Source organism: Erythrolamprus reginae, chromosome 6 (assembly GCF_031021105.1).
Source record: "Erythrolamprus reginae isolate rEryReg1 chromosome 6, rEryReg1.hap1, whole genome shotgun sequence".
Classification (NCBI taxonomy): Eukaryota; Metazoa; Chordata; class Lepidosauria; order Squamata; family Dipsadidae; genus Erythrolamprus; species Erythrolamprus reginae.
The window spans coordinates 95,333,153-95,349,089 of NC_091955.1; the positions used below are offsets into that span (position 1 = coordinate 95,333,153).

The 15,937-nt window shown below is 43.8% G+C and overlaps 1 protein-coding gene across 1 annotated transcript in view; it reads left to right on the plus strand.

Annotated features, from left to right (window-relative positions):
• EXOC4 (exocyst complex component 4) overlaps nucleotides 1–15,937 on the plus strand; it is a 289,610-nt gene that overhangs the window by 164,552 nt on the left and 109,121 nt on the right. The window contains 1 exon segment of the mRNA XM_070754459.1: nucleotides 11,257–11,350. Within this exon segment, the coding sequence (XP_070610560.1) occupies nucleotides 11,257–11,350 (94 nt within the window).

Here is a 15,937-nt window from a genome sequence, read left to right on the forward strand (position 1 = left end):
AATAAATATCCTCTATAACCCTCATTGTGTATTATTGTGTATTGGACAAAACAAATAAATAACAAATAAATAAAAAATAAATAAATAAACGTTTGGGACAACCGTGACCTTGGGTGACTGAGAATCTCCATAGACAAATAAAAGGTTAAAATAAAAGTGACTGTGTGAATGCACGAAGAGAGAGAGTTTAAATATGTTAAAGGTTCCGGAGGGAAGTGTTTTTTAATAGGTAAAGTGAACACAAGAACAAGGGGGCACAATCTGAGGTTAGTTGGGGGAAAGATCAGAAGCAACGTGATAAATATTTATTTTACTGAAAGGGTAGTAGATGCCTGGAACAAACTTCCAGCAGACATGGTTGGTAAACCCACAGTCACTGAATTCAAACATGCCTGGGATAAACATAGATCCATCCTGAGATAAAATACAGGAAATAGTATAAGGGCAGACTAGATGGACCAGGAGGTCTTTTTCTGCCATCAATCTTCTAGTTTCTATGTTTCTAGTTTCCATAAATGTAGGATATGTTGGAGGGTGGGAGGAAATCTTTTGTGGGTACAATTATCTTCTTGTAACATTTCCAGCAATTATCATGCGAATTCCACAAAAAGACATTACTGCATTTAAAAGAAAAGAAAAGAAAACCCAACACATTTTGATTATATAGAGTGGTGTATTCCCCGAGGACTGTATATGGAATAAAGTTGCGCTATAAATGAGGTTTCCTAGACACTGCTTTTATATCGGGCCTGGCATTTCTCCTCGCCCGATCCTTCGGGGAATTGACATTTCTCAACATACGGCATTTCCTCTGGCCCTGCTCCTCTCTTACGCTGGGCCCATTAGCTCTACACAAAATGGGAAACTTTGGCTTCCTGCAAGCCAGTTGGCCCAAGCTCGCTTAAGTTAGGGGACAATGTGGCACCCCAGGATACAATTAGTTCTAGTGAGATGACTTGTAAATCAGTTTATGGTAATGCTTTCTGCAAAGCCGGTTAGTTAGTTAGTTAGTTAGTTAGTTAGTTAGTTAGTTAGTTAGTTAGTTAGTTAGTTAGTTAGTTAGTTAGTTAGTTAGTAGATTTGTATGCCGCCCCTTTCCGTAGACTCGGGGCGGCTCACAACACAATAAAACAATTCATGGCAAATCTAATAATGTACAATTTAAAATTTAAAATAGTTAAGAAAACCCCATTTTTAAGCAGACATACCTACAAACATACCATACATAAATTATATAGGCCCGGGGAGATATCTCAATTCCCCCATGCCTGATGACAAAGGTGGGTTTTTAGGAGTTTATGAAAGGCAAGGAGGGTAGGGGCAGTTCTAATCTCTGGGGGGAGTTGGTTCCAGAGAGTCGGGGCCGCCACAGAGAAGGCTCTTCCCCTGGGACCCGCCAACCGACATTGTTTAGTTGACGGGACCCGGAGAAGACCCACTCTGTGGGACCTAATCGGTCGCTGGGATTCGTGCAGCAGACAGCGGTCTTGGAGATAATCTGGTCTGATGCCATGAAGGGCTTTATAGATCATAACCAACACTTTGAATTGTGACCGGAAATTGATTGGCAACCAATGCAGACTGCGGAGTGTTGGTGTAACAGGGGCATTTTTAGATTTTGAAGATGATGCCTCAAAAAGAAGGGAGCCTTTTTGGCAAAGTTGGGAAGTGGAAATGTTGCATGACAGCTTCATTAGAAAAGGAAGGCCATGAAATGGATATATCATGACAAGGCGGTTAAAGGGACAAGAAGAACCTGACTATTACAAAATTTGGTATAAATTTTATGAGTGGCTGGATAAAAGAATGCTATCGTAAATATTGTAATTTATTTTATTTATTTATTTATTGGATTTATATGCCGCCCCTCTCTGAAGACTCGGGGCGGCTAACAGCAATCATAAAACAACGTACAATAATACAATACTAAAAACGATTAAAAACCCCTTAATATAAAAAAACAAACATACATACAGACATACCATGCATAAAATTGTAAAGGCCTAGAGGGAAAGGGAATCTTAATTCCCCCATGCCTGGTGGCAGCTTATGAAAGGCAAGGAGGGTGGGGGCAATTCTAATCTCTGGGGGGAGTTGGTTCCAGAGAGCCGGGGCCACCACAGAGAAGGCTCTTCCCCTGGGTCCCGCCAAGCGGCATTGTTTAGTTGACGGGACCCGGAGAAGACCCACTCTGTGGGACCTAACTGGTTGCTGGGATTCGTGCAGCAGAAGGCGGTCCCTGAGATAATCTGGTCCGGTGCCATGAAGGGCTTTATAGGTCATAATCAACACTTTGAATTGTGACCGGAAACCGATCGGCAACCAATGCAGACTGCAGAGTGTTGGTGTGACATGGGCATTTTGGGGAAAGCCCATGATTGCTCTCGCATCTGCATTCTGCACGATCTGAAGTTTCCGAACACTTTTCAAAGGTAGCCCCATGTAGAGAGTGTTGCAGTAGTTGAGCCTTGAGGTGATGAGGGCATGAGTGACTGTGAGCAGTGACTCCCTGTCCAAATAGGGCCGCAACTGGTGCACCAGGCGAACCTGGGCAAACGTCCCCCTCGCCACAGCTGTTTCTCTAATGTGAGCTATGGATCGAGGAGGACGCCCAAGTTGCGGACCTTCTCTGAGGGGGTCAATGATTCTCCCCCCAGGGTAATGGACGGACAGATGGAATGTATATCAGATGGTACAAAACTATGTGAACTTTTGCAAATAGTAATTATTGATAGTCTACCTCTTTTTTCCTTCCATTACTTCTTTTTAACCTTAATATGATCTACAAGACTCTTATTTAAATTTCTTAGACTTCTGAAAAATATGGAGCAGTTTGAGCTCCTTTTTTCAGTTGTGTGTTTTTGTATGTCTTTGTCTTGTCTTGCAATTAAAAATCAATATTAAAAAATTAAAGAAAAGAAAGGGCAGAGCTCTGGGAGAAACTGAGGGAGACCTGGTCTGTAGGGAAGGGTAGGAAGTAGAATTAGAATAAAAATTATTTTATTGGCCGTGTGATTGGACACTCAAGGAATTTGTCTTGGTGCAGATGCTCTCGGCGTACATAAAATAAAATATACATTTGTCAAGAATCATGTGGTACAACACTTAATGATTGTCATAGGGGTCAAATAAGCAATGAAGAAGCAATATTAATAAAAATCTTAGGATATAAGCAACAAGTTAAAGTCATACAGTCAACATGGGAGGAAATGGGTGATAGGAATGATGAGAAAAAATAGTAGTAATGGTAGTGCAGTCTTAGTAAATAGTTTGACAGTATTGAGAAAATTATTTGTTTAGCAGAGTGATGGCATTCGGGAAAAACTGTTCTTGTGTCTAGTTGTCTTGGTGTGCAGTGCTCTGTAGCATCGTTTTGACGGTAGGAGTTGGAACAGTTTATGTCCAGGATGTGAGGGGTGAGTAAATATTTCCACAGCCCTCTTTTTGACTCGTGCAGTCTACAGGTCCTCAATGGAAGGCAGGTTGGCAGCAATTGTTTTTTCTGTAGTTCTGATTCTCCTCTGAAGTCTATGTGGGTCTTGTTGGGTTGCAGAACCGAAACAGACAGTGATAGAGGTGCAGATGAAATACTCAATTATTCCTCTGTTGAGGACCCCTGATTTAGTGCAATATAAAAAAAAGTGTAAATAATTTTTCTGTGGACCACCAAAATTGTCTCACGGACCACCAGTGGTCCACAGACCACCAGTTGGTGACCATTGCTCTCTCAGACCAATCTCAAGAAACATTTTTGTGTCTTCCGGAGGGGCCAGAGGGAGGGAAGGAGGGAGAGAGAGAGAAAGAGAGAGAGGAAGAGAGAGAGAAAAAGAAAGAGAGTGAAAGAGAAAGAGGAAGAGAGATAGGAAGAGAGAGAGAAAGAGAGGGAGAGAGAGAGAAAGAGAGAGAGGAGAGAGAGAAAGACAGAGAGAAAGAGAGGGAGAAAGAGAGAAAGAGAGAGAGAAAGAAAGAGGAAGAGAGATAGGAAGAGAGAGAGGGAGAGAGAGAGAGAAAGACAGAGAGAAAGAGAGAGAGAAAGAGAGGGAGAAAGAGGAAGAGAGATAGGAAGATAGAGAGAAAGAGAGAGAGGAGAGAGAGAAAGACCGAGAGAAAGACAGAGAGAAAGAAAGAGAGGGAAAGAGAGAGAAAGAGAGGAGAGAGAGAAAGAGAGAGAGAAAGAGGAAGAGAGAGAGAAAGAGAGGAGAGAGAGAAAGACAGAGAAAGAGAGAGAGAGAGAAAGAGAGAGAGAAAGAGAGAAATTCGAGGATTAAAGCGATAAATCAAATTAACACTGGGTCTGGAGGTTTTCGGAGGCGGCTTTGGGAGCGAATGCATGGGAGGCTTGAAATATCTGGTGCAACTTTGAGTCTTTGGCAAAATAATGCATGGAAATCTGGTGTTGTTTGGGGGGGGCGTGGAAACCCATCTCAAGAGAATTACGAACGAACAGGTTGACTAACGCCATCTGACAGTTTTCACAATCACCGCAATCTGATCCTTGGCTGCTGCAAATCGGAGTTGTGGCTTTTGTGTGCTCACTTGGCACAGACAATCCATTTAGGGATCCCACCGGGGGTGGGCAATGGGGGATAAAAACCGTATTATTATCCAGATACCATGTACGCGTGAGTTGATAATGTATTAATTCCAACTTCTTTTGTGTTTGCATAAAATGCGGCTGGTTTCCCCCCCCCCCTCACCCCCCCTTCCTTGTTCTTCCGGATGGATTGAAAGATAGAGAGAGAGATTGATTCTTGGATGGATGTAGTGGGTCAATGGATGATGGATGGATAGGTAAAGAATGAGAGAGAGAGAGATTCTAGGATGGATGGATGTAGGGGGTCAATTGATGATGGGTGGATAGGTAAATGACATAGATAGGTAGTTAGGTAGGTAGGTCAGACAGACATATATACAGATAGATCTCAGTATCTCTATATCTATGTAACTGTCTGTCTGTACGTCTGTCTATCCGTTTTGAATGGTCCTTGACCAACTCTGATAGTGGCAGATTCTGAGGAGGTTAAATCAGGCCCATCTTGGTACCCAGTGGTTTTGTTAACTGATGCAGAGACTGAGAATGAGAAAGAGATGGACTTGGATGAACCTGGGGGACCACCAGAGGTGGCAGATATGCCAATGACAGTAGAGGAGGAGGAGGAGGAAGGCTATGAGCCTTTGTTAGATGCCCGCTTTAGAAGATTAAGAAAAAGACAAGAATACTTGTATGGGAAAAGGAAGTAGTCTGTAGTTTGTTAACTCTAGGGAATTGTTCACCACTCCCCATAGCTATTTAAGAGTGGCTCATGGGAAATTCAGGGTGGAGTTTCAATGTTTTGCAATGGAGGCAGTTGAGTTTGGGGTTCCAGCCATGTTACGCTAACCAACTGTTGTTTCTCTGCTAAAATCCTTGGAGTAGAATTGCCCTTTAAAAAGTTAGATTTGAAATATCAGTGATTCATCCTTCGTTTTCAATCTGCATAGGCCTGGGATAGTAATCTATCTATCTATCTATCTATCTATCTATCTATCTATCTATCTATCTATCTATCTATCTTCCATTCTCTATCTATCTTTATCTATCTACCTTATCTATCTATCTATCTATCTATGTTCCATTCTCTCTCTCCCTCTCTTTCTCTATCTATCTATCCATCCATCCATCCATCCATCCATCCATCCATCCATCCATTTACCTCACCCCACCCACCCACCCATCCCATCCATCCATCCATCCATCTCTTTTTCCGAGCAAGGCCGTGAAGGCTGGCTTAGCCTGTCTGGCAAATGTGCAACCGATTTATTAAATTTCCCTCTGAATGGCTCCGAAGCTGGCGCGATTCCTTCATCCTATTTGTGGTTCCAATCCCTTAATTGCCACATTTAACCCACCTAAAATTATCTATGTATGAGGAGGCATTTTTTATGGGCTTGATTGACCCAGATTGCCATGATTATAGCAAGTAGGTAATAGGCGGTTTCAAAAATAGCTTATTCCTTAATTCCAGGGCTTTTTTTTTTCTTTAGTCATATTTCACTTCTGGTCATTAACAAGCTTTTGTACATCTATTCATGCTCCAAACATCTAACCAATTTATTTATTTTATTACTTAGATTTGTATGCCGCCCCTCTCCGAAGACTCGGGGCGGCTCACAACATGTAAAAACAAATCATAATTTAGTTCCTGTCCTGCCTGGTAATTTTTGATACTCTTACATACAGTCTTTGACTTATGACCAAATTTAAGAGCACTGCAAGGTGGTCACAATTCAAAGTGTTGATAATGACCTTTAAAGCTCTTCATTGCATTGGACCAGAATACCTCCGGAACCGCCTTCTACTGCACGAATCCCAGCGGCCGATGAGATCCCACAGAGGTGGCCTTCTCCGGGTCCCGTCGACCAAACAATGTCGTTTGGTGGGTCCCAGGGGAAGAGGCTTCTCTGTGGCAGCCCCGGCCCTCTGGAATCAACTCTCCCCGAAGATTAGAAGGTCCCCCACCCTCCTTGTCTTTCGCAAGTTACTCAAGACCCACCTATATCGCCAGGCATGGGGGAATTAAGACATCTCCCCCAGGCTTTCTTATATTTTATATTTGGTATGTATGTGTTGTTTGGTTTTTAAATTGTTGGGGTTTTTTAATATAATTTTATTATTAGATTTGTTCCATTGTTATACTGTTTTTATTACTGTTGTGAGCCGCCCCGAGTCTTCGGAGAGGGGCGGCATACAAATCTAATAAATTGAATTGAATTGAATTTTCCAAGTGAAGCAGACCCAATTTTTACGATCTTTCTTGCACTGGTTCTTGAGTGAATCACTGCAGTCATTAGGTTGTTAAATGAATCACTACAGGATCTCTTCCGGGGCCATAGTTTGAGGAGGAAGGATTTAGGGGTAGAAGAGAGCGAGAGAGCGAGAAGGATTTAGGGGTCGTGATTTCTGACAGACTCCAAATGAGTGAACAGTCAGGTATAGAAAGCGAGTAGAATGCTTGGCTGCATAGCTAGAGGTATAACAAGCAGGAAGAGGGAGATTATGATCCCGCTATATAGAGTGCTGGCGAGACCACATTTGGAATACTGTGTCCAGTTCTGGAGACATCACCTACAAAAAGAGATTGATAAAATTGAACGGGTCCAAAGACGGGCTACAAAAATGGTGGAAGGTCTTAAGCATAAAACCTATCAGGAAAGACTTCATGAACTCCATCTGTATAGTATGGAGGACAGAAGGGAAAGGGGGGACATGACCAAAACATTTAAATATATTAAAGGGTTAAATAAGGTTCAGGAGGGAAGTGTGTTTAATAGGAAAGTGAACAAGGGGGCACAATCTGAGGTGAGTTGGGGGAAAGATCAGAAGCAACATGAGGAAATATTTGACTGAAAGAGTAGTAGATGCTTGGAACAAACTTCCAGCAGACATGGTTAGTCAATCCACAGCAACTGAATTTAAACATGCCTGGGATAAACATCTATCCATCCTAAGATAAAATACAGGAAATATTGTAAGGACAGACCAGATGTACCATGAGGTCTTTTTCTGCCATCAATCTTCTATTATTTCTATGACCCCTGATTTAGTGCAATATAAAAAATGCAATTAATTTTTCGGTGGACCACCAACATTTTCTCGTGGACAGTTGACGACGTTTGCAGCCTCCCCAAGGGTCACGTGATCAAAATTTGTTTGCTTGGGCCGCCGACTCGTTTTATGACCGTTTTTCGTGTCCCAGGGACGTGAGATCCCTTTTGCACCCTTTTCTGATAATTAGAAACATAGAAGACTGACAGCAGAAAAAGACCTCATGGTCCATCTAGTCTGCCCTTATACTATTTCCTGTATGTTATCTTAGGATGGATAGAATTAGAATTCTGCAATGGGAGCGCAAATGGGACAGATTCTTCCTCGTGTATCGTTTCCCTCTTTTACGTATTAAATTCATTTCCCATCAAGATGAAGAGCCTGGCAATATTTTCCCCCAGGACTTTGTGTCGGAATCAAGGCTTGTAACGCGGCAGCGCCGTGGGCCGCAACATTTTTGTGCATTAGTGCATTCGCGATTTTCGAGAGCCAACCCCGAGTAATAAACACGAGATGTGACAAACTCATTCATCATCTTGGCTTGGAAGAAAAGTATACATTTTTTAAAAAACCGATTATGGATCCGAAAAGAGCCTGCGTGCTTTGCGCGCCCGTCTACATCTAGGCATTTGATTGTATTATATATCACATATATTTGATTATCTTTGAGACGTGATATATCTCACTTATCGGATGATAAATGGCATTGAAATTGACCCTCCGACCTTACAGAAATGAAGGCAGGCAGGGCTATTCTTCAATTTTTTTATATATTTATATATTTATTTTTCTTCCTGAAACAGATGGAGTGATTTTAAAAATTTTAAATAGCCGCTCCAGGCTTTCAGGGTTTCAGAGAATTTGAAACAATGGCCGATATGGAGAGCTGTGGTTAAGATGGAATTATATATGGCGGGGGAAAAGCAGAAACTGACCAAATAGCCAACTGTAAAAAATATTTTTCAGAATCCAATCTGTGCACGATAAAACATTGGCTCTGTTTGAAGTGGTGATAGTAGAAAGGACCTCAAATGGAGAAGCTGTGTCTTTTAAAGAAATGGATGCTTCATGAAAAAGATGAGAGAGAGATCTTATGGGGAAAAATGGATAGAAAAAATGGACAGATGGGTGAATAGATGTAGATGATGTAAATGGAGATAGATATATCTAAATATATGTAGTTATGGATAGATATAGTTTGGTACTTTGGCACCGGAAAGAAAGAAGAAAGAAAAAGAAAGAAAGAAAGAAAAGAAAGAAAGAAAATAGGTAGGTAGGTAGGTAAATAGATAGATAGATAGATAGATAGATAGATAGATAGATAGATAGATAGAAGATGATAGATAGATAGATAGATAGATAGATAGATAGATAGATAGATAGAGATGGATGATAGAGAGAGAGAAGATAGATAGATGATAGATAGATAGATAGATAGATAGATAGATAGATAGAAGATGATAGATAGATAGATAGATAGATAGATAGAAGATGATAGATAGATAGGTAGATAGATAGATAGATAGATAGATAGATAGATAGATAGATAGATAGAGATGGATGATAGAGAGAGAGAAGATAGATAGATGATAGATAGATAGATAGATAGATAGAAGATGATGGATAGATAGATAGATAGATAGATAGATAGATAGATAGATAGATAGATAGATAGATAGAGATGGATGATAGAGAGAGAGAAGATAGATAGATAGATAGATAGATAGATAGAAGATGATAGATAGATATAGATAGATAGATAGATAGATAGATAGATAGATAGATAGATAGATAGAGATGGATGATAGAGAGAGAGAAGATAGATAGATAGATAGATAGATAGATAGATAGATAGATAGATAAGAGAGAGAGAGATAAGAGAGAGAGAGTGAGATAAGAGAGATAGATAGATAGATACCTGGGAAAGGACAAGGGGGGGGGGTTATTTAATTATAAAGGGTTTGTGTGTGTATGTGTGTCTTGCTCTGGTTTTTCATCCTAAAATCTCTCTCCCAATAATATGGATTTATCCAGGATGAGTCCCTATAGGAAAACTGCCTCGTTTTTCTTTTGTTCTGCCTTATATCTCTCAGTGTATCTCTGCACTGGAGGCTTAAATGGGCTCAGGTAAATCAGGCCTCCCCATCACACACAGAGAGTTAATCGTTGTTTTCGAACAAACATAATTTTCACCCCCATTTCCTATTGAGTTTTCTGTTGTGGGCGCCTTAATTTGTAGGGAGCGGGATTGTTGACAGGGGCTTTTCTCAGGGCCTTAATGGGGACACGTGGTGGTCTGTAATGACGGCCTGTTTTTTTTCCCAAAAAAAGAACCAACAACATAAAGAGGTCACTGTTAAGTTGCTTTGCCATCTCTTTGGAAGTCTTTTGGGAAAAGGATGACGTCTTCCATTCCGTATTGACAATCAAATTGGCTTCTTTGGCTGTTAAAAAAATATATCAAAGCACACTTAATAGATTTGTTCCTCTCTTCTCTTCCTCCTCTTCCTCCTCCCTCCATCGTCCTCTTCTTCTTCTTCTCTTCCTCACTTTTATCTTCTCCTCCCCCTTCTCCCTCTCCTCTTCTATCCTATCCTCCCATCTTCTCTTCCTTCCTTCCTCTCCTCTCTCCCATCATCCTCTTCTGCCTCTCCTCTTTTGTCTCCTCCTCTCCTCTTCCTCCCCTTCCTCTCCTCCCTATCCTTCCATCCTTTTCTTCCTCCTCCTCCCCTCCTTTCTTCCTCCCATCACCCTCTTCTTCTCTTCCTCTGCCTTCCTATTCTTATCCTCCATCCTCTTCTCCTCCTCCTCCTATCCTCCTCTTCTTCCTCTTCTCTTCCTCCTCCTCTTCTCTCCTCTTTCTCTTCCTATCCTTATTCCCATCCTCTTCTTCCTCCCTTCCTCCTCCTTCTCCCCCCTTCTTCTATCCTCCTCTTTTCTCTTCTCTTCCTCCTCCTATTTCTCTCCTCTTCCTCTCCCCCTTCCTTTTCCTATCTCTATCCTCCCATCCTCTTCCTCCTCTTCTCCTTCTCCCCTCTCCTCCTCCCCCTCCTCCCATTCTGCTCTTCCTCCCTCCTCTTCTCCACCACTCTGCACACTCCATCCCTTCCTATCATTGATGATGTTACCTAGTTGAGTCATGAAGCAACCAAGCTCAGAGAGCACCAAGGAACCCGCAGTTCTGCCCCCTTCTCCTCCTCCCCTCCTTCAACTATCTTTAGTTTTCTTAAACTTTTTAAAAGTTGGCCAGATACAGTTTAATAGTATTGCTGGAATTCCGTTGTCAGGGAAAAAAATAAGCTAGCCAGGTAAATTGGAGACATCACCTGTAAATATATTCCTATGCTCCCCAAATTCCAAATATGCCACTTGGGCAAAACAACCCCTTCCCCTTATATTGGCTAAATTCCCTTGGACCCAAAGGCAAAGGGGTCGAGCAAAGTTTGCTTGTGTAAGGAGGTGGTTATGTGTTTGCCTTGGAGAAGGATACCAAGTAGGCTTGTAAATTGCAGGGGGGATTTGTAGATAATCTGGCAACCCACCAGGTGAACCCATTTATTGACCTACTTATCCCCACCCCCAAGGAGCTTGTTTCAAAAAAGCCCCAAAGTCATCTGAAATTGCCTGCAAATCAGCACCATGGTTTCTAACGCTATTTTCATCCTTTTAAGGAGACCCCGACGACAACTTAATCGGTGGCGGGACAAAGTTTGTTTGCAAACCAGGAGCTCGGAATATCACGGTCATCTTCCACCCACTTCTAAGGTACCTCCCCCCCCCTCTGCTTCCTTTCTCAGAGACAGACTATGTATATACAATATGTGTGTGTGGGGTATGTGTAGACAGACAGACTGATGGATGAATGGATGGTAATAGACAGACATAAACAGAGAGACAGAGAGAAAGATTGGATGGATGGATGGATAGATGATAGATAGATGACACAGGAGTCTAGTCTAGAAACATTGTTAAACATAAAAACAGTCTCAAAAGTTAAACATTTAGGTCTTTTAATATCAGAAAAATGCAGTACAATAAAAAGCGATAATTATCAAAAATTAGCACAGGGTATACATAAAGATCGTGAGAAAGGGTCTCGTCCCAAACTTTCATTTATGGGTAAAATAGCGGCGATTAAAAGCAATATTCTACAGTGTTCCAATATCACAGGGGTTGCCACAAAGAAGAGGGAGTCGAGCTATTCTCCAAAGCACCTGAGGGTACAACAAGAAGCAATGGGTGGAAACTAAACAGGGAGAGAAGCAACTTAGAACTAAGGAGACATTTTCTGACAGTCAGAACGATTGATCAGTGGAACAGCTTGCCTCCATAAGTTGTGAATGCTGCAACACTGGAAGTTTTAATGAAGATATTGGATGACCATTTGTCTGAAGTAGTGTAGGGTTTCCTGCCTAAGCAGGGGGTTGGACTAGAAGACCTCCAAGGTCCCTTCCAACTCTATTATTTATTTGTTTGTTTGTTTGTTTGTTTGTTTGTTTGCTTATTTATTTGTTTGTTTGTTTGTTTGCTTATTTATTTATTTATTTATTTATTTATTTATTTATTTATTTATTTATTTATTTATTTATTTATTTATTTATTTATTTATTTATTTATTTATATTTGTATGCCGCCCCTCTCCGCAGACTCGGGGCGGCTCACAACAAAGTGAAAAACAATTTAAAACAAATGCAAATTTCTACTAAAAACATTTTAAAAACCCCATTTTCTAAACACACATACATACACACATACCATTCATAAATTGTATATGCCCGGGGGAGATGTCTCAGTTCCCCAATGCCTGACGACACAGGTGGGTCTTAAGGAGCTTACGAAAGGCAAGGAGAGTAGGGGCAGTTCTAATCTCCGGGGGGAGTTGGTTCCAGAGGGTCGGGGCCGCCACAGAGAAGGCTCTTCCCCTGGGGCCCGCCAACCGACATTGTTTAGTTGACGGGACCCGGAGAAGGCCCACTCTGTGGGACCTAATCGGTCGCTGGGATTCGTGCGGCAGGAGGCGGTCTCGGAGATATTCTGGTCCAGTGCCATGAAGGGCTTTAAAGGTCATAACCAACACTTTGAATTGTGACCGGAAGTTGATCGGCAACCAATGCAGACTGCGGAGTGTTGGTGAAACATGGGCATACCTAGGTAGGCCCATGACTGCTCTCGCAGCTGCATTCTGCACGATCTGAAGTTTCCGAACACTTTTCAAAGGTAGCCCCATGTAGAGAGCATTACAGTAGTCGAACCTCGAGGTGATGAGGGCATGAGTGACTGTGAGCAGTGTCCCGGTCCAGATAGGGTCACAACTGGTGTACCAGGCGAACCTGGGCAAACGCCCCCCTCGCCACAGTTGAAAGATGGTTCTCTAATGTGAGCTGTGGATCGAGGAGGACGCCCAAGTTGCGAACCCTCTCCGGGGGGGTCAATAATTCCCCCCCCAGGGTAATGGAAGGACAGATGGAATTGTCCTTGGGAGGCAAAACCCACAGCCACTCCGTCTTATCCGGGTTGAGTTTGAGTCTGTTGGCACCCATCCAGGCCCAAACAGCCTCCAGACACCGGCACATCACTTCCACTGCTTCGTTGACTGGACATGGGGTGGAGATGTAAAGCTGGGTATCATCAGCGTACTGATGATACCTCACCCCATGCCCTTGGATGATCTCACCCAGCGGTTTCATGTAGATATTGAATAGCAGGGGGGAGAGGACCGACCCCTGAGGAGTCGACCTCTGACCCCCCACTAACACCGACTGCGACCGACTGGAGAGGTAGGAGGAGAACCACTGAAGAACAGTGCCTCCCACCCCCAACCCCTCCAGCCGGTGCAGAAGGATACCATGGTCGATGGTATCGAAAGCCGCTGAGAGGTCAAGAAGCACCAGGACAGAGGATAAACCCCTGTCCCGGGCCCGCCAGAGATCATCCATCAACGCGACCAAAGCAGTTTCCGTGCTGTAGCCGGGCCTGAAACCCGACTGCTGGGAACCTAGATAATCGGCTTCTTCCAAGGATCGCTGGAGCTGGAGTGCCACCACCTTCTCGACAACCTTCCCCATAAAGGGAAGGTTGGAGACTGGTCGGTAGTTATTAAGTACGGCTGGGTCCAGGGAAGGCTTCTTGAGGAGGGGGCGCACGAGCGCCTCTTTATAGGATGATGGAAAGGATCCCCTCCCCAAGGAAGCGTTGATAATCTCCTGGACCCAGCTCCGTGTCACCTCTCTGCTGGCCGAAACCAGCCAGGAGGGACACGGATCCAGTAGACAGGTGGTGGAACTCACAGCTCCAATGGCCTTGTCCACTTCATCAGGTGTCACCAGATCAAACTCTTCCCAGACAGGTGGACAAGTACGGGCCCCAGTCACCTCAACTGACTCGTTGTCAGCCGACTCTGTTTTCCAATTGGAGTCGAGGTCCGCCCGGATCTGAGCGATTTTATCAGCGAAAAACGTGTTAAAATCCTCGGCACTACTCTGCAAGGGCTCCCCAACTCCCCCCTGATTAAGAAGGGAGCAGGTCACCCTAAACAGAGCGGGCCGGGCGGGATTCCGCTGATGCAATCAAGGCGGCATGGTACGTGCATCTTGCCGCCTTGAGCGCCACTTTGTAAGTCTTAATAAACGCTCTTACAAGTGTTCGATCAGATTCAGACTTACTCTTCCTCCATCGCTTCTCTAGACGTCTCTTCTGGCGTTTCAACTCCCGGAGCTCCTCGTTGAACCATGGAGCTCTACGGGGTCTAGCACCATGGAGAGGTCGCAAAGGCGCAATCCGGTCAAGAGCCCCCGCTGCAGCCGTGTTCCAGGCTTCCGCAAGAGACTCCGCCGAACTGTGGATGAGTGCATCTGGAATAACCCCAAGCGCCGTCTGAAAGCCCTCTGGGTCCATCAGGCGTCTGGGGCGGAACATCTTGATTGGTTCCGCCTCCCTGCAGGGAAGGATTGGAGCCAGGAAGTCAAGCCGTAGTAGAAAATGGTCTGACCATGACAAAGGCAACACTTCTAAGCCCCTTAGTCTCAGACCATTGCTCAATTGCTCAGAGAGGAATACCATGTCGGGTGCGTGTCCTCCCTCGTGAGTCGGACCCTGTATTACTTGAGTCAGGTCCATGGTTGCCATGGTGGCCATGAACTCCTGTGCCAGTCCAGAGGCTTCGTCGAGTGACGGCAGATTGAAGTCCCCCAAGACAATAAGTCTGGGGAACTCCACCGCCAACCCGGCTACCTCCTCGAGCAGCACAGGCATTATCCTGTTACTGTGCTCATCTATCAGTCACTCATGTCCTCATCACCTCAAGGCTCAAATACTGTAATGCTCTCCATGTGGGACTACCTTTGAAGAATGTTCGGAAACTCCAGATCGTGCAGAATGCAGCTGCGAGAGCAATCATGGGCTTTCCCAAATATGCCCATGTTACTCCAACACTCCGCAGTCTGCATTGGTTGGCGATCAGTTTCTGGTCACAATTCAAAGTGTTGGTTATGACCTATAAAGCCCTTCATGGCACCGGACCAGAATATCTCCGGGACCGCCTTCTGCTGCACGAATCCCAGCGACCGGTTAGGTCCCACAGAGTTGACCTTCTCCGGGTCCCGTCAACCAAACAATGTCACTTGGCGGGACCCAGAGGAAGAGCCTTCTCTGTGGTGGCTCTGACCCTCTGGAACCAGCTCCCCCCAGAGATTAGGATTGCCCCCACCCTCCTTGTCTTTCGCAAGCTCCTTAAAACCTATCTCTGCCGTCAGGCATGGGGGAACTGAAACATCTCCCCCTTGCCCATGTAGTTTTGGTCTATGATTGATTGTTTGCTTGTTTTTTATATATATTGGGGTTGCTTTTATGGACTTTTTAACTTAAAACTGTAATTTAGAATGCTAAACATTAGATTTGTTACTATGTACTGTTTTTGCCAGTGTTGTGAGCCGCCCCGAGTCTGCAGAGAGGGGCGGCATATAAATACAATAAATCTAATCTAATCTAATCTAATGTATTCTCCTGTCTCTTCCCTTCCAACTTGATGGCCAATGCCCTCCCTTGCCTTCTTTGGTTTAGCTTTGTGTTGTCTTTCTGTGCCCCCTTTGGCTACAAACAATGCCATTCATTATGGATCAGGAGTGGAGAAAAGTTTAGTGGTGGCTGGCAACAAATGGTTTATGATTTTGCTGCCCTTTATGATTAATAAGCAGCCCAGCCGAATGGGCTCCGTCGAAATCAGCTAAGCTGATTTCTTGATAAACAGGTTTTTGGGCTTTACAAGCCCGGCCAACGAAGGCTCTTCTGTCTTCCCAAGCAGAGGGTCAATTATTTAAAAAGGTGGAAACTCACCCAGGGCTGCCAGGCCTTGCA